General features: G+C 36.7%; 1 protein-coding gene across 4 annotated transcripts in view; it reads right to left on the bottom strand.

Annotated features, from left to right (window-relative positions):
* Nucleotides 1-21,455, bottom strand: part of LOC127801608 (acetyl-coenzyme A carboxylase carboxyl transferase subunit alpha, chloroplastic-like) — a 30,956-nt gene extending 9,501 nt beyond the window's left edge. The window contains exons 1-3 of one of the 4 annotated variants that reach the window (XM_052336878.1): nucleotides 21,310-21,455; nucleotides 20,442-20,889; nucleotides 19,919-19,993 (exon numbers count right to left, since the gene is read on the bottom strand). In XM_052336878.1, coding sequence (XP_052192838.1) covers nucleotides 19,919-19,993; nucleotides 20,442-20,822 — 456 coding nt within the window. In that variant the 5' untranslated portion in view covers nucleotides 20,823-20,889; nucleotides 21,310-21,455. Of the gene's footprint in view, nucleotides 1-19,918; nucleotides 19,994-20,441 lie in introns of all 4 variants that reach the window. The other 3 variants (XM_052336877.1, XM_052336875.1, XM_052336874.1) reach the window with 3 other exon arrangements.
* Between the last annotated feature and the right edge of the window lie 3,106 nt (nucleotides 21,456-24,561).

Raw genomic sequence — 24,561 nt, forward strand, 5'->3', positions numbered from 1 at the left:
TCCTTGACTAGACATCCTCTCAATGTTTCCATGCCCTCTATATCATCACCGGTTACAATAATGTCGTCCACATATACCAGTAATGCTATCACTCCCCCTATAGCCAAGTGATGTACAAACAAGGTATGAGATCTGTAAAAAATTGAAAGGAATAATTTCATTCATATCTCCAACTTTACACGATTAGTCCTCTTATGGAGGAGGGAAAGATACAATATAGGAAACATCTATCATACAAGAAAGGAAAGATATATGTATAGCTTTTAGGGAAGTTTCCTAAGTCTGATTTAGTCAAGTATCCTAAAATAGATTTGGGAACTTCTAAATACAAACCTATTAACTAACACAACTTATGCCCATACTCCTTCCATAGATTTACAGGAATCAACACTCCCCCTCAAATTGGGAAATGTATGTCAAACATTCTTAGCTTGCATATTAGATTCTCAAACCTCTTAACTGCCAGCCCTTTAGTCAACATAGCAGCTACTTGTTCCTTAGATGAAACATATGGAATATGGATCGAACCTGCATCCAACTTCTCTTTAATGAAGCGTTGTCCTATTTCTATGTGTTTTGTCCTGTCATATTGGACAGGATTGTGAGCGATGTTGATGGCTGATTGGTTGTCACAAAACAACCTAATTGAACCTTGAACCTTGATCCCCAAGTCTTCTAGGATGATCCTTAGCCACAATAACTCAAATAGGCCAAGAGCCATTGCTTTAAATTCTGTCTCTGCACTTGATCTTGCCACCACACTTTCCACCACACTTTGTTTCTTGCTCCTCCATGACACAAGATTTCCACCCAAAACCACACAATACCCACTTGTTGACCTTCTATCAGTAATGGATCCAGCATAGTCAGCATTCGTAAATCCCTTGATGTCCAATTCACCTCCTGATTTGAATAGAATGCCCTTACTTGGAGTAGCTTTCAGATAGCTTAAAATTTTTCTCACTGCATGCATATTCTCCTTGGTAGGGCAATGCACAAATTGGTTGACTAGGTTGATAGCAAAGGCAATGTCAGGCTTAGTGTGGGAAAGATATATCAACCAGCCCACCAGCCGTTGGTATCTCCCCTTATCAATTGACTCACAACTACGATTAACCCAAAGTTTATAGTCAAGCTCCACCGAAATGTTAGACCCTTTGACAACTGATAATCCTGTTTCAGCCAATAAATCCAACACATATTTCTTTTGAGAGAGAAATATTCCATCTTTAGAATAGGAAACTTCAATTCCCAAAAAATATTTAAAGATACCAAGGTCTTGAATCTTAAACTTCCTGGCTAACTCTCCCTTAAGGTTCTTGTGTTCTTCTTTGTCATTTCCAGTGACAATTATGTCATTGACATACATCAATAAAGCAGTAACCTTACCTTCTTTTGAGTGCTTTATAAAGAGGGTGTGATCACCCCTGCTTTGGTTGTATCCCATAGCTACATGGCCTTGGAAAACCTGCCAAACTAGGCTCTTGGGGATTAAGCCCATAGAGAGCCTTCCTGAGTTTGCAAACTTTCCCTACATCTTCTTCTTGAAATCCAGGAGGTATTTCCATAAAAACTTCTTCCTCCAAGTCTCCATGTAGGAATGCATTTTCCACATCCAACTGCAGTAGGTTCCATCCAAAATAGGCTGCTAGAGATAGGAGAATTCTCACAATAGTCATCTTTGCCACCGGGGCAAATGTTTCAAGGTAATCTATATTGTATGATTGAGTGTAACCCTTGGCTACTAACTAGGCCTTATACCTTTCTAGAGTCCCATCTGCCTTGTATTTCACATTGAAAATCCATTTACAACCAATTGGTGTAACCCCCTTTGGTCTGGCCACTAAGTCCCATGTATGATTCTTCTTTAGTGCTCTCATCTCCTCCAGCATAGCCTGCCTCCAGTTCTGATCCTTTAAAGCCTCATCGACTGATTTAGGGATCACAATGGAGTCTAAAGATGCTAGGAAGCCCTTGTGGTTTTGGGAGATGCGATGGTAAGACAAGAAATTGGCTAAGGGGTGTTGGGTACAACTTCTAACTCCCTTTCGAACAACAATAGGAAGGTTTAAGTCATCATGCATAGAATCAATAGAATCAGTTTGAACTGAAGGTGAAGGTAGTATGAAGTCCTAGGGACTGATATTGGTGCATGCTGGGGTTGCCTACATTTGAATACATAAGGAGATCCCTTATAACTTATTGGAGATACCAGCTCTAGGGAGACTGATTGCTCTTGCTCAGGGGCAGCCTGATCATCACCTTGGTCATGGTTGCTTCGTGAAGGGTAGGCAGGAGGGTGAGGGGATGAGATAGACTCAAGTTGCATAGGAGACTGATTAGTACTCGAATAGATAAGAGGAGATTCTCTTAGGTTAGGAAAGAAGAGATCATTATCAGTACTTTAGTCACCATGAACCAGAATCTCCCCTTGGTGACTAACCTGAGGTGAACCAAAAAATGGTGTAGATTCCACAAAGGTTACATCTTTAGACACATAGAACTTCCTCATGGGGGGATGGTAGCATTTGTACCCCTTTTGAGTGGGTGAGCATCCTAGGAAAACACATCTAAGAGCTCAAGATCAAGCTTATCTTGGTTATGCTTAGGTATCTGAACAAAGGAAACACATCCAAACACCCGTAGAGGAAGAGGAGTATGCAAGAATAAATCTGGAAAATGAACAGATAGGCATTAGAATGGACTCTAGTGCTGTAATAACTTGGTTGGAACCCGGTTAATTAGATAAGTTGTTGTAAGAACAACTTCCCCCCAGAAAGTCTTAGGAACCCTATGGTGGTAGAGGAGAGATCTTGCCACATTTAAGAGATGTCTCATCTTTCTTTCAGCTATTCCATTTTGTTGTGGAGTATCTATACAGGAGGATTCATGGATAATCCCTTCTTGTTGAAAAAACTTATGCAAGTGATGATTAAAATAGTCTCTTGCATTATCAGTCCTCAATTTTTGGATCGAGAAACCAAATTGGGTTGAAATCATTTTGCAAAAATTGGGTAGAAGGGTACTAATGGCAGCTTTATCTTTTAACAAGTAAATCCAAGTCATTCAAGTGCAATAATTAATGAATGATATAAACCAACGTGCCCCAGAACAATTAGAAATTTTAGAAGGTCCCCACACATCAGAGTAAATCAAAGCAAATGGTTTAGAAGAGATTTTATTACTGATAGGGTAGGACACATGATGGTGTTTAGAGATAACACATACATCATATTGAAATTGACTTGGATCTAGGGTACCAAATAAAGTAGGGAACATATTTTTTAAAAGGGTAAAAGGAGGATGACCAAAGCGGTAGTGTTGCAGCCAGATACCCTTATGATTTGAGGTGACCTGAGATGAGCAAGCAACCTGCAGTTGATCTCTTTTAGGATAAGTCCCCTCCCTTATCAGGTAGTACAACCCATTGTCCTCTCTAACAACACCAATTATCTTCCCTATTGTCATGGCCTGAAACTCACACAAATGAGGGAAGAAAATAACACGACAATTCAAATCTTTAGTTAGTTGATGAATAGACACAAGGTTGGCTAACAAATGTGGTACATGAAGTACCTGTTTAATGGGAAAGTTAGGGCTAAGAGTGACCTTGCCTTGTCTGGTGATTGGAACTGATGTTCCATTGGCTATTGTGATTTGTTTAGAGGTTGCAAGTGGTTGATAAGAGTCAAAACACATGAGGATTAGGGGTCATATAGTCTGTTGCTCTTGAATCTAGGATCCAAATATCCCTTTCTTCAATTTTTGAGGTAGAAAAGGAAGCTGAGTGAAGACAACTACCTAGATTACCTTGAGCAAGTGAGCAGGTCCCATCCTGAAGTCTTTAGGAATGACTTGAGCTTGCTGATTTCATCTGAATTCAGTTGAGTAAGATCAAAACCTGAGAGGAGTTATGTCTCATCAGCCGGTTCTTCTTCTTCTTGCCCTCGGTTAATAGATAGGCCTAGTTTTTCGTTGCCAAGTTTTTGAAGCCTCCCATGCAGCTTAGAACAACTTCCTTCCCATGAAGCTTAAGGCAAGTATCTTAGGTGGTGTGCTTTGGCTTCTTACAATAAGTACACCATAGGCCTTCTCTATTGACGGTTCTTGACTAGACCTATGCTTTCCCAACCCTAAATTTTGTTCCTTTTCTTTTGTTTGTCACCATGGTTGAACTCTTTGAGTTAGTTTCACTCGGCATAGCAATCCTCCTATTCTCTTCACTTCTAACTATAGCAAAAACCTCATTGAGGGATGGGAGTCTTTCTCTTCCCAAGATTTGCACCCTTACTTGGTTGAATTCTGAGTTGAGGCTAGTTAGGAATTCAACAACCCTATCACTTTCAAGTATTTGGCTAAGAGTTGCAGCATCCATACTGCATACCATTTTAATATTTTGATCATGGTCTAACTTTAGCCACAACCCATTCATCCAGTTATAGTATTCTATAACACTCATGCCCCCCCTATTTAGTGCTACTAATCTTGGTTTTAACCTTAAAAATCACTTATGCATCTTGGATCTTAGAATAAGTTTGTCTCACAATCTCCCAAATCTCTTTACCTGAATCCAAAAATATGTAATTTCTACTTACTTCGGGTTGCATGGCATTCCGTAGCCATGACATAATCTGAGAGTCTTTTTTTTCTTTTTTTTTTCTATAAGTTCGTAATCTGAGAGTCTTCAATGTCCCATGCTGGGAAAGTAGGATCAGTGGATTTAGGAGGAGGAGCAATCAGATGGCTGATCTTCCCACGACCCTTGAGAAAAGTCCTTACCAACTAGGCCCATTGCAAGTAATTCCTATCGTCTAAATGATAGGATTGGTGGATTCCAGGCAACTCTCCAACTCCTGTTCCGGTTCCAGCTTCAGTTGGTTGATCCATTGAAGCTGATTCTCCAATTACCATGTATGGGGTGACTTCTGAAATCTCAAACATGATTTCTCTTGTCGACAGGTAAGAGACAAGTAGCAATAAAGGCTTGGCAGTTGGAAAGGATAGAGACGTGCAATGAAGGCACTCTTAGAGTTTATGGACTAAGGAAGGTATTGGAGGCTCTAATACCATGTAAAAAACTGAAAGGAATAATTTCATTCATATCTCTAACTTTACACAATTAGTCCTCTTATAGAGGAGGGAAACATACAATATAGGAAACATCTATCATACAAGAAAGGAAAGATATATGTACAGGTTTTAGGGAAATTTCCTAAGTCTGATTTAGGAAAGTATCCTAAAAGAGATTTGGGAACTTCTAATTTGGAAACTCCTAAATACAAACCTATTAACGAAACACAACTTATGCCCATACTCCTTCCATAGATTTATGGGAATCAACAAGATCCTTGACTTTGTTTGTATCCCATATCGAGCATAACCTTTGTAAAGCGGCCAAACCAAGCTATTGGTGACTGTTTCTTTCCATATAAAGCCTTTTTTAATCTGCACACCACATTTTCCTTAGTCTTTGGCCCAAATCCTGGTGGCAACTCCATGTAAATCTCTTCCTCCAGGTCACCATGCAAGAAAGCATTCTTGACATCAAACTGTTGCAATGACCAACCTAAATTAGTAGCTAAGGACAATAGCACCCTTACTGTATTTAGTTTTGCAATTGGAGCAAAAGTATCCAGATAGTTTACCCCATAAGTCTATGTATATCCTTTAGCCACCAATCTTACTTTGTACCTATCTAAGGATCCATTTGACCTGTATTTTATAGTGAATACCCACTTACATCCCACTAGATGTTTCCCTTTTGGTAAATTGACCAATTCCCAGGTTTGATTCTTCTCCAGGGCTGCCATCTCTACCTCCATGGCATTCTTCCAATTCTCATTACCTATTGCTTCAGAAAAGGTCTTGGGAATAGGAATTGTGTTCAGGCTAGTGAGAAAGGCTTTATGTCTAGGAGACAATTTTGAATAGATTATGAACAAATGTAATGGATGTTTTGTACAAGTCCTTGTTCCCTTTCTAAGGGCAATAGGAAGGTCAAGGTCACAAGTATGAGGTAGATCGTGATCTCTCGAATCAAGTTCATCATCAGGTATAATAGATGATGTTTCAAGTTTAGTAGGAGAAGTACCTGAAGAAATGTCAATAGCAGTAGAAATGTCAGTAGCAGGACGTGGATCAGATGTTGTAACCTGCATAGGTAGAGGAACCAATGCTTTTCTCCTTGAGTAGACCTATAGTGGACAGGAAGTATGTGGTAGAGTCTTTCCTTGTATCATACCTGATGAGTCCTCTGAGTTAGCAAAAAAGAGAGAGGAAGAAGGTAGGACAAGGAGGAACAAATCCTTATTCCTATCCTTTGGTACTACAATCTGCCCTTGAGGATAAGTTCAAGCAAAGTAGGGTTTATCCTCGACAAAGGTAACATTAGCTGAAATAAGAAACTTCCTGATAGGAGGATGATAGCACTTATAGCTTTTTTGAGAGGAGGAATACCCAATAAACACACACTTGAGGGCACGAGGATCTAGTTTGCCTATATTAGGAGTATGGATATGGACAAAAGTGAGACAACCGAACACTTTGGGTGTTAGACAGTTAGATGCATTAAATTCAGGAGATGCCTTTGTGAGAAGTTGAATTGGACTTTGGGAATCAATACTCCTAGAGGGTAACCGGTTAATGAGGAATGTGGTTGTTAAGGCTACTTCTCCCCAATATTGTTTTGGAACATTATTGTGGAAGAGAAGAGCCCTAATAACAGCCAAAAGATGGTCATTTTTTCTCTCAACCACTCCATTTTGCTTATGGGTATGAATACAAGAAGATTCATAGAGTATGCCCATCTGTTGAAAGAAAATAGATAAGGGCTGATTGAAGTAGTCTAAAGCATTGTCAGACCTAAACCTTTTTATCTCAACCCCAAATTGTGTTTTAATCATGTTGTAAAACATTGGAAAAACAGTTCCCACTTCAAATTTAGTCTTTAGTAGATACAACCAGACAACCTAAGTGTAATCATCAATAAAGGAAATAAACCAACACGCCCTTGAGATGTTAAGAACAATAGAAGGACCCCATACCTCATTGTGAATTAGTGTAAATGGAAGGCTACTTCTTTTATTAGAAAGGGAAAATGAGACTCTCTTGTGTTTTGTAAATTCACACACATTACAGTGGAATTCCCTAACATGTAGACCCTTTAATAAGAAAGGAAACAACAATTTAAGAACCATAAAAGAGGGATGACCAAGACGGAAGTGATAAGCCACAACTTATCTTTATTGGATCGAGCAAGGAATGATACAAGGGAAACTCTCCTCTTATGAGCCTGCTCACTTAGTTCTTCAAGGTAGTAAAGTCCAGCTCTTTCCCTAGCACGCCCAATCATCCTCATCGTGTCATGTTCCTGAAATTTACAAAAAGTTGGATAAAAAATGACACGACACTTAGCATCTAAGGTGAGTTTTTGAATGGAGACAAGGTTTATAAAGAGTTTAGGGACATGAAGAACATTCTTGAGGGTGAAATGTCTGTTTATACGGACATCCCCTTGGCTAGCCACAGTGGTTAATGATCTATCAGTCATAGTTATTTTTTTGGAATTAAAACATGATGTACAACAGATGAATCGAGGTGAGGAACATGTCATATGGTCTGTGGCTCTAGAGTCAAGAATCCAAGTAATAGGATGAGATATATCTAAAGCATGAAAGGTAAGAGAAGAAGGAGAGATACCTGTGAGGGCTCGAGAGTAGGTACTTGTCTCAGTTTTCTTTTCTAATGATCCCAACAAACTCCTCAGCTTTTCAATCTCTTCTCGGTTGAGTTCCATTGCATCTATCTAATCTGGAACTTTCCTTTCAGTTGGCTTCTTGCAATAGGTGCACCACAACGAGTCCTTGTTGATCATCTTGTACGAGTTTAGCACCTTCTTTTCCTTTCCAGATTCCTTACCCTGATTAAAATCCTTTAAGGTTACAAAGGTTGAGCTATCTATAGGAGAACCATCAGGCATTACTCCTCTTTGTCCTTCCTCTGCACGCACAATGGAGATTGCCTCATTTAGAGAGGGCAGGTCCTCCTTACCAAGGATTTGTACTCTCACTGCATCAAACTCCATGTTAGGGCCTGCAAGAAAGTCATAAGTTCTTTCTTTTTCAACAAACCTCTTTTGTATAGCTGCATCTTCATTGCATTTCATCTAAATGCATTGGTAGTGGTCTAACTCCTGCCATAGTGTCTGCAATAGATATGCATACTCAGTGATGGACCAGGAGCTTTGCTTAGTGACTGCTACTTTGGTCTTGATCTCATAGATATGAGCAACATCATGCACTTTGGAGTAGGTGAGCTTCACAGCGTCCCAAATCTCTTTGGCAGTCTTTAGAAACATGACTCTGTCAAATCTCTGGCATCATGGAGTTCTAAAGCCAGGACATGACTAAAGAGTCCTCTTCATCCTAGGCCGTGTACATAGAATCACTCTCCTTTGGCCCGGTTCCAAGTAGGTGACTTAGCTTCCCTTTACCCTTAAAAAATGTTCGAATCAACTGAGACCACTTCAAGTAATTTCTTCCATTCAACCTGTAGGCTGCTTGGATATTTTGTAGCTCTCTTCTTGAGATTACACCATTACTTCTAGCAAAAGGGACCTCTGTTGTGCCATTGGAATCAACTGAATCCGTCATGGTGTTGTGAGATTTTGATAGCTATATAAGAAGATTGAATATCGATAAAGGCCACGGCAATCAAGAATCACAAAGACCGGTGATCGACTTCCTATGGCTCTGGTACCATGTAAAAAAATGGCAAAAAAAGATATTCGATCTTATTCCCCTTGAAGGTTCGAATGAATATATATACAAGATGTTCTACCACAATAGGCAGCTTCCAAATCTAGATTAGGCAGTTCCCTAATCTAGATTTGGAAATATATACAATTTCGGATACAACCGAAACATATAATCAAGACATAATCTTCTAGAAGATGTAGCACATCAAGCATATCAATTCCAAAAATATGGACAAGGTATCTCAGGTAGTTTCTAACAGTTACAAGGAAATTTCTTTCAACTGGTCACTGCTACGTGTTGTCTTAGATGAAAGGAGGTTATTTTCCCATTATGAATCAAAAGTTGAAATATTAATGATCAAAGTTAACACATTTATACATATACTGTAGTTAGAAGTTCTTATCAAGCCATCAGCAAGAACAACTCATCATCATCAGGAGCAACTTATGTCCATTGAGACTTCACTGTACAGTCCTAATCCATCTTTGACAAGTTCATATCAAAATGATTGCTATGTTGATTGTAAATTACTAGGTTGATATCTCCAACATAAAACCAAAGACTTCAACTGACAACAAAACCTTTTAGAATGACAGTACAGGAGCAAACCATCAACTTAATTGTGATCAATGTACGGAGACAATGGTGCAAGGAGTATACTGAAATGAATTGAAATAACTTACCCACCCAAAGAAGAAAACTTTGAAAGATTATAATGTACATTAGATTGTCACCCTTAAGATTTTAAAAAAATACACAGAGTAGAGTACCTTCGTGTTTCAGAAATTAAAGTGACCACCGTTGCATTTGACTGGCATTAATAAATAAGTACAATTACCAATATACCCTTTAAATACGCATGGTACATGTGGATTTTAACTGCTCATCAGAGCAGGGATGATACAAGCACTGGACAGGTCAATGGTGGCTTTGGTTCTCCAGGAGAGAAAACAAAGCAAGGCAATGGCAGCAACTGTTTTTTCTAGGGTTGCCAGCAGTGAAGCAAGAGGCAGTGAGGGGCTTTGATGACAAACGGACATTGGATTCTTCAAGTGTGCAAGCTTTAATGGTGCAGAGATTGTTTTCCGGTTTTGATTCTTTGATGTCCCCACTTCTTCCTAAGAGAGAGATGTACAAATAGCTACAGATGGTATACCAACGGAATGTGTGGAAGTTCCCCCAATACTCAACAGTCAAAGATGATCCAAATCTCAACTATCGGTTCACCACTACCATCACCATTGGCACCTTTAATGTTGCTGATCACAACAAACTGCCAAAGAAGCTCAAAACAAAGCTGCTAAGGTCACTTTACATCACTTCTCCCTATCCCACAATCACTGTAGTTAGGGGTGTGCAGTGGTTCGGTTAGACCGAACTAACCAAACCGAACTGACCGGTTCGGTTCGGTTAGTTTAGAATCAGTTATTAGTTCAGTTAAGGCAGGTCAAATTTCGGTTTATAAAAAATCAGGTTCGGTTTTACTGGTTCGGTTTACTCAGTTAACCGAATTGACCGTTAATCAAAACGACGTCATTTTGTATATGATAAAAACGACGTTGTTTGACACAAAAAACCGAGTCTGCACAGAGAAGAATATCGCGTGGAGAACCAAGGGGGGCTATGCACGCATCCATTTGGACCATTCCAATCCATTGTACGAGAGAGAGAGAGGGGGAAACCGAAACCCTAGCATCGTCGTTGCTTCCAACCGTAACCGTCGATTCCTTTCGTTGCAACATCGTCTTTTCCATTTTCGTCAGACGTTGACAGAGGTGAGGTGAGTTCTTGTTCGTCAGTGGCTTTGTATCTTTGATTATTTGAGCGTTCGAGCCCTAATCCATCCTAACTAAAACTAAGAGAAAGAGAAGCCCTACCGTCTGTTCGATTCGTCGTCGTCGGTTAGGTCCTTGACTCATTTCGTTCTACTCCTAGCCCTAACCGAAACCCTAAACCTAAATCATAATCGATTAGACCCAGACCACACCTAGTCACCGACAATCAACTCACACGGCCACACCTATGACCAACACAAATGTTAGGTTAGTTTCGAATTTTCATTAGGTTAGGGTTTTGGATTTTTAAATTTTTTTGGACTTTTAGTTACTGGTTTGGGGGTTTTTTGTTTGTTGTTGTTGCCATTATTTTTCTCATTTCTTGTTGACTTCTTGTTGTTGCCATTCTTTGTTATGTTGGGATTCATTACCTGTTCTTTTTGAAACATCTCAGGTTGTATAAGGAAATGAGGCTGCTGAACAACCTAAACTTGCTGTTATTTTTGCAAAATTTCAGGCATGTATTTTTTATCCCAACATTATTTAGTTGTGTAATGTGGTAGAAGTGGATTCCATGTTGAATCAATTTCTTTATAATAAAGGGAAAAATTATAAACCAAACACATTTTCTTTTTCAAATAATTAGTAGAAGTGGACAGAATGGGATACCCTGTCCCATTTTGTCCCTTAATTTTTCTTTTAAATTACAGCCTCTTGTTGACTTCAGTATTCATTTTCATATAATTAGTAGAAGTGGACAGAATTAGGAGGATAATAGAATTTTAATTGCAGCTTCTTAATTTTTCTTTTAAATTACAAAATTGTAAGTTAATCACAAAAAGACATTTTAACTCACTGTTTTAATACATATTAATTACAATTATATTAATTTTAGATGGCTAGAGAAGAAGACACCAGTCACGCCACAAACATCCCTAGTAGTATAGATGATAGTTCAAGACTTACACCAATAGGACCAAGTCAAGGTAGTCAATCTCAAGCTGATAGAGGTGCAACATCACTAGGAAAGGCAAAGAGAAAAACAATAAGAGCTAGGTTAGATGTGTGTGATCATTTTACTAAGTTTACAAATGCAGAGGGTCAGATTAAAGGGAGATGCAACTATTGTTCTAGGGAGTTCCCCTGTGATCCCCAAAAAAATGGGATTACGGCTCTAAGGAATCATATGGAAACATGTAAAAAACACCCTTACACTTTGGAAACCCACCAAATGCAATTAAACTTGCAACCAACTTCAACGACAACGGGGGCTGGGAGAGAGGGGGAAAGTATGGGATTGATAAATTGGAAATTGAAAATTTGATCAAGTGCTTGCTAGAAAGGCTTTATCTCACATTGTGATGGTAGATGAGATGCCTTTCAAATTTGTTGAGCGTGAGGGGTTTAGGCACTTCATTAATGTGATTTGTCCAAAATTTCGGATTCCTTCACGTTGGACAATTTCTCGTGATTGTTTTGAATTATTCACTGAAGAGAGGTTGAAATTGATGAATGAGATAAAAAATTCATGTGAAAGAGTTTGCTTAACCACTGACACATGGACCTCCATTCAAAGGATTAATTATACGTGCTTGACGGCGCACTATATTGACAATAATTGGACATTGAAGAAAAAAAATTTAAATTTTTGTCCAATATATAGTCACAAGGGTGATGTCATTGCTATGGCAATTGAGAAGTGTCTAATGGGATGGAAACTTGATAGAGTTTTGACTTTGACAGTAGATAATGCTAGTTCAAATGATGTTGTTGTGGATAATTTCAGGAAAAAAATGGCAAAATGGGTTGCTAGCATTATGAGTGACAATTATTTACATATCAGGTGTGTGGCTCATATAATAAATCTAGTTGTGCAACATAGGTTGAAAGAGCTAGATGAATTAATAACAAAAGTTAGGGATGCAGTTAGATATATTAGACAATCTCCAGCAAGACTAAGAAAATTCAAAGAATGTGTGGAAGTGGAAAAAATAGAATCTAAGGGCCTATTGTCGTTGGATGTTGCAACTAAATGGAACTCTACATACTTGATGTTAGAGACTACTCAAAAATTTGAGAGGGCTTTTGAGAGATTTGATGAGGAAGAGCCATGTTTTATGCTTAATCTTGGTATAAGTAGTTGGAATAATGACCTGCAACAGGTTATTACTATTGATGGGAGACCCAAGCCAGAGGATTGGACGAGGGTCAAAATGTTTGTTAGAGTGTTGCAACAATTTTATGAGCTTACTTTGCAGGTTTCGGGTACTTCATACGTCACCTCCAACACTTTTTTCCATGAGATTAGTACTGTTCATTGTCTCTTACATGAGTGGCAGGAGAGTGACGATCTTGAGTTGAGTGAGATGGCTGGAAAAATGAAAGAAAAGTTTGATAAATATTGGGGGGATCCGAAAAAAATAAATCACCTGCTTTACATTGCTGTGATGCTTGATCCTAGGCACAAGTTAAAGTCCATGGAGTATGCACTTCAGGAGATGTATCCAGGTGAAAAAGGGGTTGTTGCAGTTTTGTCCTTAAAAAATGCCGTATATGCTTTGTATGAAGAATATAAGAAAAAATTGGTACCTCAAGGTGAAGTAGGAGAGCGGTCTCAAGTGTCTACTCCACCTGTTGTAGAGAATGTCGAGAAGGAAAAATCTAGCAGACCAAACTTACTTAGTTCTCATTTCAAAAAGTATAAGTATGCCAGTGGTAGTGAGTCTACAACTGTGCCTTCAGAATGGGATAAGTATTTAAGTGAAGTGTGTGAGGAGGAAACTGATGACTTTGACATTTTGAATTGGTGGAAAGTTAATTGTCATCGGTTTCCTATTCTATCTTCTATGACTCGGGATGTGTTGGCAATTCCAGTTTCTGCCATTGTGTCCGAGTTTGCCTTCAGCACAGGGGGTCGAGTACTTGATCCATTTAGGAGTTCTCTTTCTCTTAAAGTGGTTGAAAGTCTAATTTGTACGCAAGATTGGCTTTGGTCATCTACCACCCCAATGAGTGTTGAAGAATATTTGGATCATGTTGAACAACTTGAAGAAGGTAAACTCATTGTTACTCTTTTTTTTTTTTTAATTTTAGTTCAATACTGGTTCTTTTAAATTATTTAATTAATTTTGTGTATTGTTTTAGAATTGGCAAAGGTTATTGTTGATAGCCCCGCACCTATGGAAATTTAGATTTTGAAGACTCATGCATTTGTAAGTAAGAGAATTTGAACCTCTTAGTATTTCAATATCTATTGATTATTTGGTTTGCTTTGGTTGACTATATTTGAGGTTTTTTTTAATTGCCAGCACTCTATGCCATAACCTATTCTGAAAATTTGTTTTTATTTTCTATCACTCTATGAGTATTTGGAATGTTTGTTGTTATTTCTAATGTTTATAAATTGTTTTATTGATTTGCAGCCTTGAGAACACTCTAAATTATGGTCTTGAAAAAGTTTGGGCTACTGGATATATGAAAGGTTCGTGCAGGTGAGCTTCCCTCTCTTTTTCTTTTCCTACCCACATGTTTGGGGGGGGGTTCATTGTAATTGTGATATGTTGCAAATTTGAAATTTAGTGAAATTGTCTTACTGGTACATCTGTGAGCTTGTTTCATTCAGAATCTTCAATTTCCTGCCTTTGGATTTCCCGGTCTGTGATCATGTATTTATTTGTTTATCACTATTAGCAGGCATGGTGAATAGTTGCCCCCCAATCTTTGTAAGCTCTAATTGTATATTGTTCATACTGATGAGGTGAAAAGGAAATTCATTGGAGAACTATAACTCTAATCATGTTTTAGTTTAATGCATCTGGTGGTGCTTTTGGAGGGTGAGAGGTAGGAAGGTCTTACATGACTTGGACAGTTTGGTTTTGTGCATGAAAAGTAACATCATTAGTACTTCATTTTCTTGGTTGAGGTTGGACACCTCTTTTTGCTTGCCATCCATTGTGTAGTTTTTGGGTGACCTGTTTTTTGTTGCTTAAATCCTAGCAGGAATTTTTTGTTTCCTGCTCATCTTTTGTAAGGAGTGCATCCATTTCCAATGTTTTGTATTCAAGATTCACCCCCTTAAGGTTGTAATTATTTTATTAAAAAAAAAAATCTAACCATGTTCTATGACACGGGTTGTTGGACAAGTAAAAACAGGTTAGAAAATAAATGCAATTGAGATGGGAATGTTATGCTTGATTTATAACTTGGAAAAACAGGGTTTAGAGTAATCAAATCCATGGTATGAAAACACATGGTCTAATGCTTAATGCTGGGGACGAGAGAGGACAAATTAAAACACATGGTCTAATTGAAGTTATTGCATCGATAGAAGAAAATGGACAAAGAGATTCAATGTTACCAGCCCAAAGTAATTAGAAATAGACTTAATTGAGATCACATTCATCCTTTTTCTTTTTCTTTTTTTGGTTATTTTGTTGTAGGACTTGTTACTCTTTTTGGGATTGATTCTAGCTAAGAGTATATACAAATGCTTGCATCACATTGGCCTTCTTAATGAGTTATTGCTGCTTTAATATGATACACATACTTGTAGCTAGTATGGACAATAGTGGAAAAATCATATGGGCTAAGCATAATGGAATACAAATTGTTAACATTAAGAGTGTTGGAGCAGATTATGAGGTTTGATTCAGTTGCTTCTCATCTGTACCTGAATGTAATAAATTACAATAATTTCTGCTTAATGTGACATTGAAATTCATTGTTCCTTTTTCATCTCATGTTACTGATGGAGAGAGATTACCTGTGGCAGTGAAGGAATTGGGGACCTGTGAGGTTATGAACCCCAAAAGCTAGCTGCTAAGGGGAGGGTGCCTAAGAGGTTATAAACCCCACACCAAGAACCTGAACTTCCAATGTGGGACAAGTCCATACCTTGCAGTGGACCGTTGTCATGAATCTTGGAGATGAGCTAGGGTATGAAAGGAAGATCAAGAATAATAAGAGAAGAACTTGGGGAAGAGGTCCAGTTGGGAGGGGGAGAACAACGAGAAGATAAGGGAGAAGATCATCGAGAGAGAGAGAGAGAGAAATATTAGAGAAAAACAAAGTATTCAATTCATTTTCAGCCTACTCTCTTCCTACAACTGAGGCAATATATATATAGCCTCACTTAGCTACCAGACAAATCTCTCTAACCACCTAACCTACAAGACAAAAAGAGAAAAAAATCCTAACAAACTATTGCAACCCTATTACAATGATACCCTTCTATTGTTCTTTGGGTCATGACAATTCCCCCCTCATTGAGAGAGTTCTTGTCCTCAAGAACTTGCAGCAAGTAGCCATTGCTTTATCCAATTCCCGCCTTCTCTATCTAATTTATCTTTCCTTCTTTCTTTCTCCTTCTAGGCCTCTTCTTCTTCCTCGTTCTTAAATATCCAAGATCAATCCTAGTCGTAATTTGGCCTAGAACTTTAATAGGAGCAACCTGATAGAGTTCAAGTTTAATACACTCACCTTCTACAATAGTTGTCCAATCACAATTGGTCTCCGCCTTAAGAACACAATCAGCCATTCGTTCATCCCACCCTGCAGTAGACAGCAACCTGGATTTCCCAATAGGAGTAAAAACCAACATAGTAGCAAGAGTATTGTTTCCTTCAACAAAACCTTCAGCTTCTTCAACTATTCCTTTAACTTTCCTCCAACTAGTGTTGTCTTCGCCTTCTCATTGCCTATTTTAACCCAAGTCAGGGACAGCTCAACCTACTTCAGAACCAAAATCCCATCGAAAGAGTGCCTTTTCTCAACCTCTAGCTTCTTCCTTAATGCCGGTCCAAGTTCATCAGCCTTAGGATCAGTTTTTGTAGAGCCAATATAAGATTGTTCAGGTCCTAATTGTTCAATCAGACCTTCTTCAACTGCATGTGGACCTCCACAATCTTGACCCTACCTAGAATAGATGTTCCAGGCATTGTCATTCTCAGCTCCAGCCCATTTTATATTCACCTTATCTAATGGATCCATATTTTGTTCCAAATTTGATTGTTTCTCAGATTTCAATAAGTCCAAAATCTGAGAAAAGGCTCCAACACCATCATCCGCACCGATGGCTGGTCCTTTAATGGGATTTGTTTGATCCCATGTTGTTCCATCATCATCTCTATCTCTTTGTTTCTTCTTCAGTGCTTCCAACGTTAATTCATGAAGCCTGGCACTATCAGTAGCATGCTTGAGAGTCATGGGCTGAAACACCATCACCATTGGCCTCAACTCTTCGTTTCCATCAAATAGGGGTTATGATCAAGCATCAAGGTCATCAGCTCTTCAAACCTCAATTGGTACTCCATCACTAACCCTACCTGTTTGATTTTGTTGAACTCTTCCACCACATTAGACAAGCCTCGATCTCCAAACCTCTCCTTAGGTTGCCCTATTTTAAGGGACTTCTTTTGGAAGAACTTATATGATAATCATAAAAGAATTCCGCAAGAAAGCTGTAATGATACTTCTTAGTTGGTATCATTGCAAGCTCCTGCAATTGCTCATGTAACATATGGCCGAATTCCTTGCTCGTATCATGCACCACACTCCTTGTTTCCTTGTCCAATTGGCTATCCCCCTCTCCAACTTCTTTTCCCATGCCTGAGGCTTCTGGCCAAACTCCTCATGTTTCCTATTGTTCCTAGCTGAAAATACAGCCTTCTTTTGCTACCCTTGAGACTCCATTTGTCTCATGCATGAACTGCTTCCCATAGTCGACTTCTCACCAACAGAACACTGCAAAAACCAAGGAGTATAAGTAATGTACATTGAATCCCTCATCTCCCTTCAATATTTGCTTCACAGCAGCACCTAGGATAAACGATTGCCTCCTAAGACTCCACGGCCTTCAATTTCTAAGCAAGATGAGCCACCTGCCTTCCAATTCAACTCAAATTCAATGCTAATGTTGCTTATGTCAACAATCACCAAAGAAACTACTATAAACTCGCCTATGTCGGCCTCAATTCAACAGAATAATCAGACTCCAGATCCTCTTCACTTAATTTACCGGAATTCCACCAAAATCGTCAGAATTCACCACTAGAATCGCCTGTGATGCTACGACTTTGCTTAGCAACTTGAATCCGCCTCTGTCACCTTCGTAAATCAGCTGGCGTGGCTTCAACGGATCTGACAAGAGAGTTCACCTAGGTTGTTGGAAATCACGGCCAATAATGGTTGGCCTATTCCACCAGTTTCTATAAGCTGCCTCTAAAAATTAAATAGAAATTCGGATTGGCTAACCTGCTTCGCCTTCCCTATTCGAACAACCACGTCAGCAACAATCTCCAAAAAATTAGATCGGCAGCTCAACCTATTTGTCGTCAATCCAGATTTGCAATGGCCACAACCCACCCAATCACCGTCCACTAGCCACGACCACTATCCAATGGTCGGAGGACCACCTGCTTCGTGGTCGCTTCTTCAGTTCGCTTGGATGGCCGAAATCGACTCTGCTCACGATCGTTGCGGATTCAACAATCGCCTCCCCACCGATTCCTCCTTCTCACCCAATCACCACCAGTTTTCACAATTCGCTAAGAATCATTGCCGCTATTCCTTCTCGCCCCAGCCCAATTTGCGATCACTTCAATTCCAAAATCACCAGAACTCACTGCTAGTTCAATCGCTACACCTACTCCCGAGTCCAACCCACTGCATCGCAACACTCCCAAGTCCAAATCACGACACCCACTAAATCGCTAATACTTCGAATCCCACATGTGATTGCCTTGATTCGGCCATTGCTTCCAGAATTCAAGCGCTCAGCCTGATTCGTTCCTGGAAGTTAGCTTGGTCAATGGTTAGGACTACCAATTCCGTTGAATTCACCAAACCACTTTAATCGCCTCAAGCCCTACTGCCTAAATCGCGTAACTCCTTGAGAACTGGTTAGATGTTGCTTCACTCCTAGATCGCTGACAATCGCGGCCTATATCATCAAAATTGCTTCACCCTTCCCTTTCGAACCGACTCACCATATTTTATCATCGAGAGTCCTACGTTGGAAATTAACTGCGTCCAGAAGCAATAGCCCCAGCCCAATTGGAATTCGTCTAGCTAGCTTGCTGCCGAAATCCGCCTTACCACAATCGCCAAGGGAAATCGCTCACCTCACAATAGTCGCCTTCAAGCCTCCTCAATCTGGACCTTAATCATTGAATTTGATTTCACTGGCCTTCAACTCGAATCATACCCATAGCCAATGATTGACTGCTCTGATACCATTTTTCATGAACCTTGGAGATGAGCTCGGGTATGAAAGGAAGATCGAGAATAATAAGAGAAGAACTTGGGGAAGAGATCAGTTGGAAAGGGATAGAACAGCAAGAAGATAAGGGAGAAGATCACCGAGAGAGAGATTAGAAAGAAACAGAGTATTCAATTCATTTTCAGCCTGCTCTCTTCCTATAGCTGAGGCAATATATATATAGCCTTACTTAGCTACCAAACAAAACTCTCTAACCACCTAAGCTACAAGACAAAAAGGGAAAAGAAAAAAAAAGAAAAATATCCTAACAAACTATTGCAACCCTATTACAATGATGCCTTTCTATTGTTCCTTGGGTCATGACACGAGGGTGAAGGTCAATTGAATCCATTGGCAAGCATTTTTTCCTTCTTCACTAAACAATAGTTAACACTACTAGGACCAAATATCCTTCTGTTAAAGTTATACATGCACACACAAACAGACAAAAAGAGAGAGGGAGGGGGGGGGGGGATGAGGAGATGGAGAGAAAGATGGTGGTGGAGAAGCAGGTCTACCACTCTTTTGAGCCACTTGTAGAGGGGTCATCTCCAGAGCCAAAAAAAGGTGGAGTAGGTGGCAAAGGAAGAGAGGAGAGAGTGTGCAAGGTGGTTTAAGTCAATCAGGGCAAAGAGTGATGCAGAAGAACATGTGAGGAAAGAAGGTGGATCCAAGAGTGGGCTTTGGAGATGGACTCCCACCATAAGTGCATCATTGTTCTGGTGCGGACGAGAGTTGTTGGATTTTGGGTCAAACAAGGTAGTGGGTGACAATTGTGAGCTTATCAGTCTTCACCTCCACTTTGTGCATTGAGTTACTGGAGTATAGGCATGGGAGAGAGACAGAGAGAGAGATCATTTTGGGTAATCCATCAATTTTTTGCTTAAATAAGCAGTTTCTGTTTAGTCTCACTTACAGCTATTTAACGACAGAGGGAATGTGATACAATTTTTGGAAAATTGGGGTATTTAGTGTAATGTTGAAATGTGAGGGATATTCCTTGTTTCTATAACACACCTCAAGGGTGCATGGTGTATTGTACCCTAAAAGCAAAGCAGACTTGAAATCAGGATCTATCTCTATTTGATGTTCGCAAAGAAGTACAAAAATATAAAACCTTTTTCACTTACTTGTTGATACTTTTTTTCCAATGCACTGAGTTGGTCAGTGAAATCCAAACCAGTTTCATCAGCCATTCTACGAACCTGCAACAATAACATTGAACTAATTAGGACGAACTTGTGATACTGAAACTTAAAAACAAGGAATATCCCTCACATTTCAAAATTACACTTCATGTTTTGATCTTACAGAAAAAGAACAGCAGGAAAACAGCAACCAATTGGAGGAAGCAGAATAGCTGCCATGAATATACTTCTTTTCTGTTTCTTTCTGAACATGACAAGGTTTGATCTTACGATGTGCTATAAATATTTTATGGACATCTTTTCCTTTTTAATATTAATATCTATTCTACTTAGACTGGGGGAAGAAAAGGTAAGCAAATTGCAGTCCTAGTGCATGAAACTCATGCCATTGCAAAGTGTGAGATGCATGCAATCTTACCCTTACATGCAGAGATACTTCTGGCAAGCAAAAAAGTAAAAAACATAAGAGAGAATTTCCATTGGAATCATCATCAAATCAAGTTACCTCAAAGATCTTTTGCTCCAAATCAACCAGGGGCTTCTCAAAAGCAAGTGTCACGGGTTTGGGCTTCTCAGTCAGCGGCTTGAAGTGAGAGAGGTAAGTCAAGGGTGTGCTGGTGTTTGGATCAATATCATCTGGCCATGGGTAATCATGCTTCTTCCCCTTTCTAACCTTTGCAATAACAGAAAACTTGTGGCCCCTCCTAATCCTTGATCCAGCCAAATCCCTCCACCAAATGCTGTTTAAGTTTCTTAAAAGACTTATTGACAAATCATTTGGAAGGAATTCATCGCCAAGATGCGAATGCAAACCAAACTGAGAACTGAAGTCTTCCGCTCCTCTTTGCCTCCCGCAGTTTCCAGCTACAAGCGATAGGGTAGCCATCCTACCTCCAAACCAATATGTCGACAATTCGAAAAATTGCCTTATACAACCTCTAACTGTTCCATTCCTGCATTCCAACTCAAAGGCCATAACAACCCAAAAACAAAACGAAAAAAGCAGAAGCACAGTTTCAATAGAATTAGAAAAGCTTCGGTCGGATCAAATGCAGTTTTTAAGCATCCTCGAGGAATTGAATTACCATGCAAAGCCATACACACCATGGGAATTCACAAACGCATAGATAAAAACATTATATGCAAAAACATACACAATTGGATTTGTAAGTACACAAATTGAAATCCATGTAGCATTATTTCAAAAAGAAACGAGAAAAGCCCGGGAAAATCATTCTAGGCAGAAGAAAACCAACTCGGAAAAGCAATGCCCACTCACAAACAGATGAACCACACATACACCACCTGAACTTAGGATGACGATTTTAACACCAACAAAGAAGAGAAGCTCGAATTAAACAACTTGATCACACCAAAAGCAGTCCTGGAACTAGGGTTTCTGAAGCCTGGATTGTGCACCGAGCAGAGCAAGCGTAGCCAGTACCGTCTTTCGCTTGGTTGGTCGATCGGGCCAGGCGTGTGGCGTTGTCTCGAGCCATTTTGGTAATATACCACTCTCGGCGTTCTCACGTCACGCCGAGCTGTAGAAAATTCGTGGGAGATTATTAGGCTACGCGCGCGCGTCTCGTCGCTATGAAATGGAATACTTTTTAAATGACAATTCTTTTTTCTTTAATAATGACTTTAATGTCAAATAAAATGTAATATCTCAATCTATATTAACTCTTTGTCAAATACGACTTTTTGATTTGACAAATTGATAACAGGAAAAAATTAAGTTAAAAATTCTTAATATTCTAATATTTGTATTTATTGAGAGAACTTAAAAGAATTGTTAATTGAGCGATGATAATTAATAATTTTTTTATTTTTTTATATTTTAATATTTTTTAAAAAATTATTTAGTATTGCCAAAAACTAAATAATTGAACTTGTCTTGACTAGGGACGTATCTATGTTAGACTTTGAGTCATGACTTTTTTAGAATTTTTAAAAGGGTTAATTATACTAATAATTACTCAATTTTATATTTTGTTATTATTTAATTATTAAATTTTAAAATATTATCCATTAATCACTGATATTTTAAATCTATTATTAGTTAGTCACTAAACTTTAAAATATCACATGTTAGTCACTAATATTTTAAAACTATTTTTCATCCGTCACTCGTGAACTTAAAGTTCAGTGAGTGACGGGTGAAAAACGATTTTAAAATATTAATGACTAGCAGGTAATATTTTAAAGTTCAATGACTGAGCAGTAACAGTTTTGAAATATCAGTAACTAATATATAACATTTTAAAGTTCAATAATTAAGCAGTAACAGCTTTGAAATATCAGTCACTAACAAATAATATTTCAAAGTTCAGTGACAAAATAATAATAAAATACAAAGTTGAGTTATTATTAGTGTAATTAATAATTTTTTAAAACTCCTTTTAGTATAGCTTAAAAATAAATAAATAAAAAAATTATTATTATTAGCTCTCATGTTTTAAAAATCTTTATATATATAAAAGTATGATAGTCTTGAAAAAAAAAATTTCTCTCCAAAACTTGCATTAATAATTTACAATTAATACTTATTGCATTAATAATTCGTATTTTGTAATTTACATTAATAATTTAAATATTTCAATTGCTTTGAAATAATAAGTAGTAATAAAATTTTCTCCAAAAACTTGCATCAATGATTTGCATTTAGTACTTATTGCATTAATAATTTACATTTTGTAATTTGCATTAGTAATTTAAATTTTTTAATTGTTTTGAAATAATATGTACTAATTATTGTAAAATTAATAATAGATTTTAAATACATGAGTTTTTTAATGCTAATCATAGATTTTTCAATACATTATTATGTGAATATTAAATATTTAATTAATTCATCAATCAATCAAAAATAAATACTATTTATGAGTAATATGAATAAACATTTAAATTATTAATTAAGTCACAAAAAATTGTTCATTTATATAAAATTATATCTTTATATAATATAAATATTATATATTATCTATAATCTTTATATATATAAAAGTAGGATAGTCTTAAAAAAGAAATTTCTCCCAAAAACTTGCATTAATGATTTACAATTAATACTTATTGCATTAATAATTTGTATTTTGTAATTTACATTATAATTAAATTTTCAATTATTTTGAAATAATAAGTACTAATTACTATAAAATTAATAATTAATTTTAAATACATGAGTTTTTCAATACTAATCATGGGTTTTCCAATACATTATTATGTGAATATTAAATATTTAATTAATTCATCAATCAATCAAAAATAAATACTATTTATAAGGAATATGAATAGACACTTAAAATATTAATTAAGTTACAGAAAATTATCTATTAAATAAAATCTTATCTTTATATAATATAATAATATATAATATCTTTATATATATATAAGTAGGATAGTCTAGAAAAAAAAAATTCTCCCAAAACTTGCATTAATAATTTGCATTAGTACTTATTGCATTAATAATTTGTATTTAGTAATTTACATTAATAATTTAAAATTTTCAATTGTTTTGAAATAATAAGTACTAATTACCGTAAAATTAATAATTAATTTTAAATACATGTGGATTAATCAATCAAAAATAAATACTATTTATGAGGAATATGAATAGACACTTAAAATATTAATTAAGTTACAGAAAATTATCTATTAAATAAAATCTTATCTTTATATAATATAATAATATATAATATATTTATATATATAAAAGTAGGATAGTCTAGAAAAAAAAATTCTCCCAAAACTTGCATTAATAATTTGCATTAGTACTTATTGCATTAATAATTTGTATTTAGTAATTTGCATTAATAATTTAAAATTTTCAATTGTTTTGAAATAATAAGTACTAATTACCGTAAAATTAATAATTAATTTTAAATACATGTGGATTAATCAATCAAAAATAAATACTATTTATGAGGAATATGAATAGACACTTAAAGTATTAATTAAGTCACAAAAAATTATCTTATTTTTATATAATATAATAATATATGATATATTTATATATATAAAAGTATGATAGTCTCAAAAAATAAAATTCTCCCCAAAACTTACATTAATAATTTGCATTTAGTATTTATTGCATTTAGTAATTTGTATTAATAATTTAAAATTTTCAACTATTTTAAAATAATAAGTACTAATTATTGTAAAATTAATAATAAATTTTAAATACGTGAGTTTTTCAATATTAATCATGAGTTTTTCAATACATTATTATGTGAATATTAAATATTTAATTAATTCATCAATTAATAAAAATAAATACTATTTATGAAGAATATGAATGGACACTTAAAGTATTAATTAAATCATAACAAATTATCTTATTATTATATAACATAATAATATATCTTATATATAAAGTAAGATACTCATTGTTAATATCTTTATTCAATTTATTGAATATAGAAGATGAATATTTAGGAATTAAAAATAAAAAATATATATCTTAGACATATTAAACAACAGATAAATATGATTAATGATGATTTAAAAGTTAATTTTTCAAGTAGATAAATAATATATATTTCATATTTTAAATTATTATTTTATATATATATATATTTTGGATGTTATATCCGGTGCATCCCACGCGCCAAGAACTAGTTACTTTT

Source organism: Diospyros lotus, chromosome 5, assembly GCF_014633365.1.
Source record: "Diospyros lotus cultivar Yz01 chromosome 5, ASM1463336v1, whole genome shotgun sequence".
Taxonomy (NCBI): domain Eukaryota; kingdom Viridiplantae; phylum Streptophyta; class Magnoliopsida; order Ericales; family Ebenaceae; genus Diospyros; species Diospyros lotus.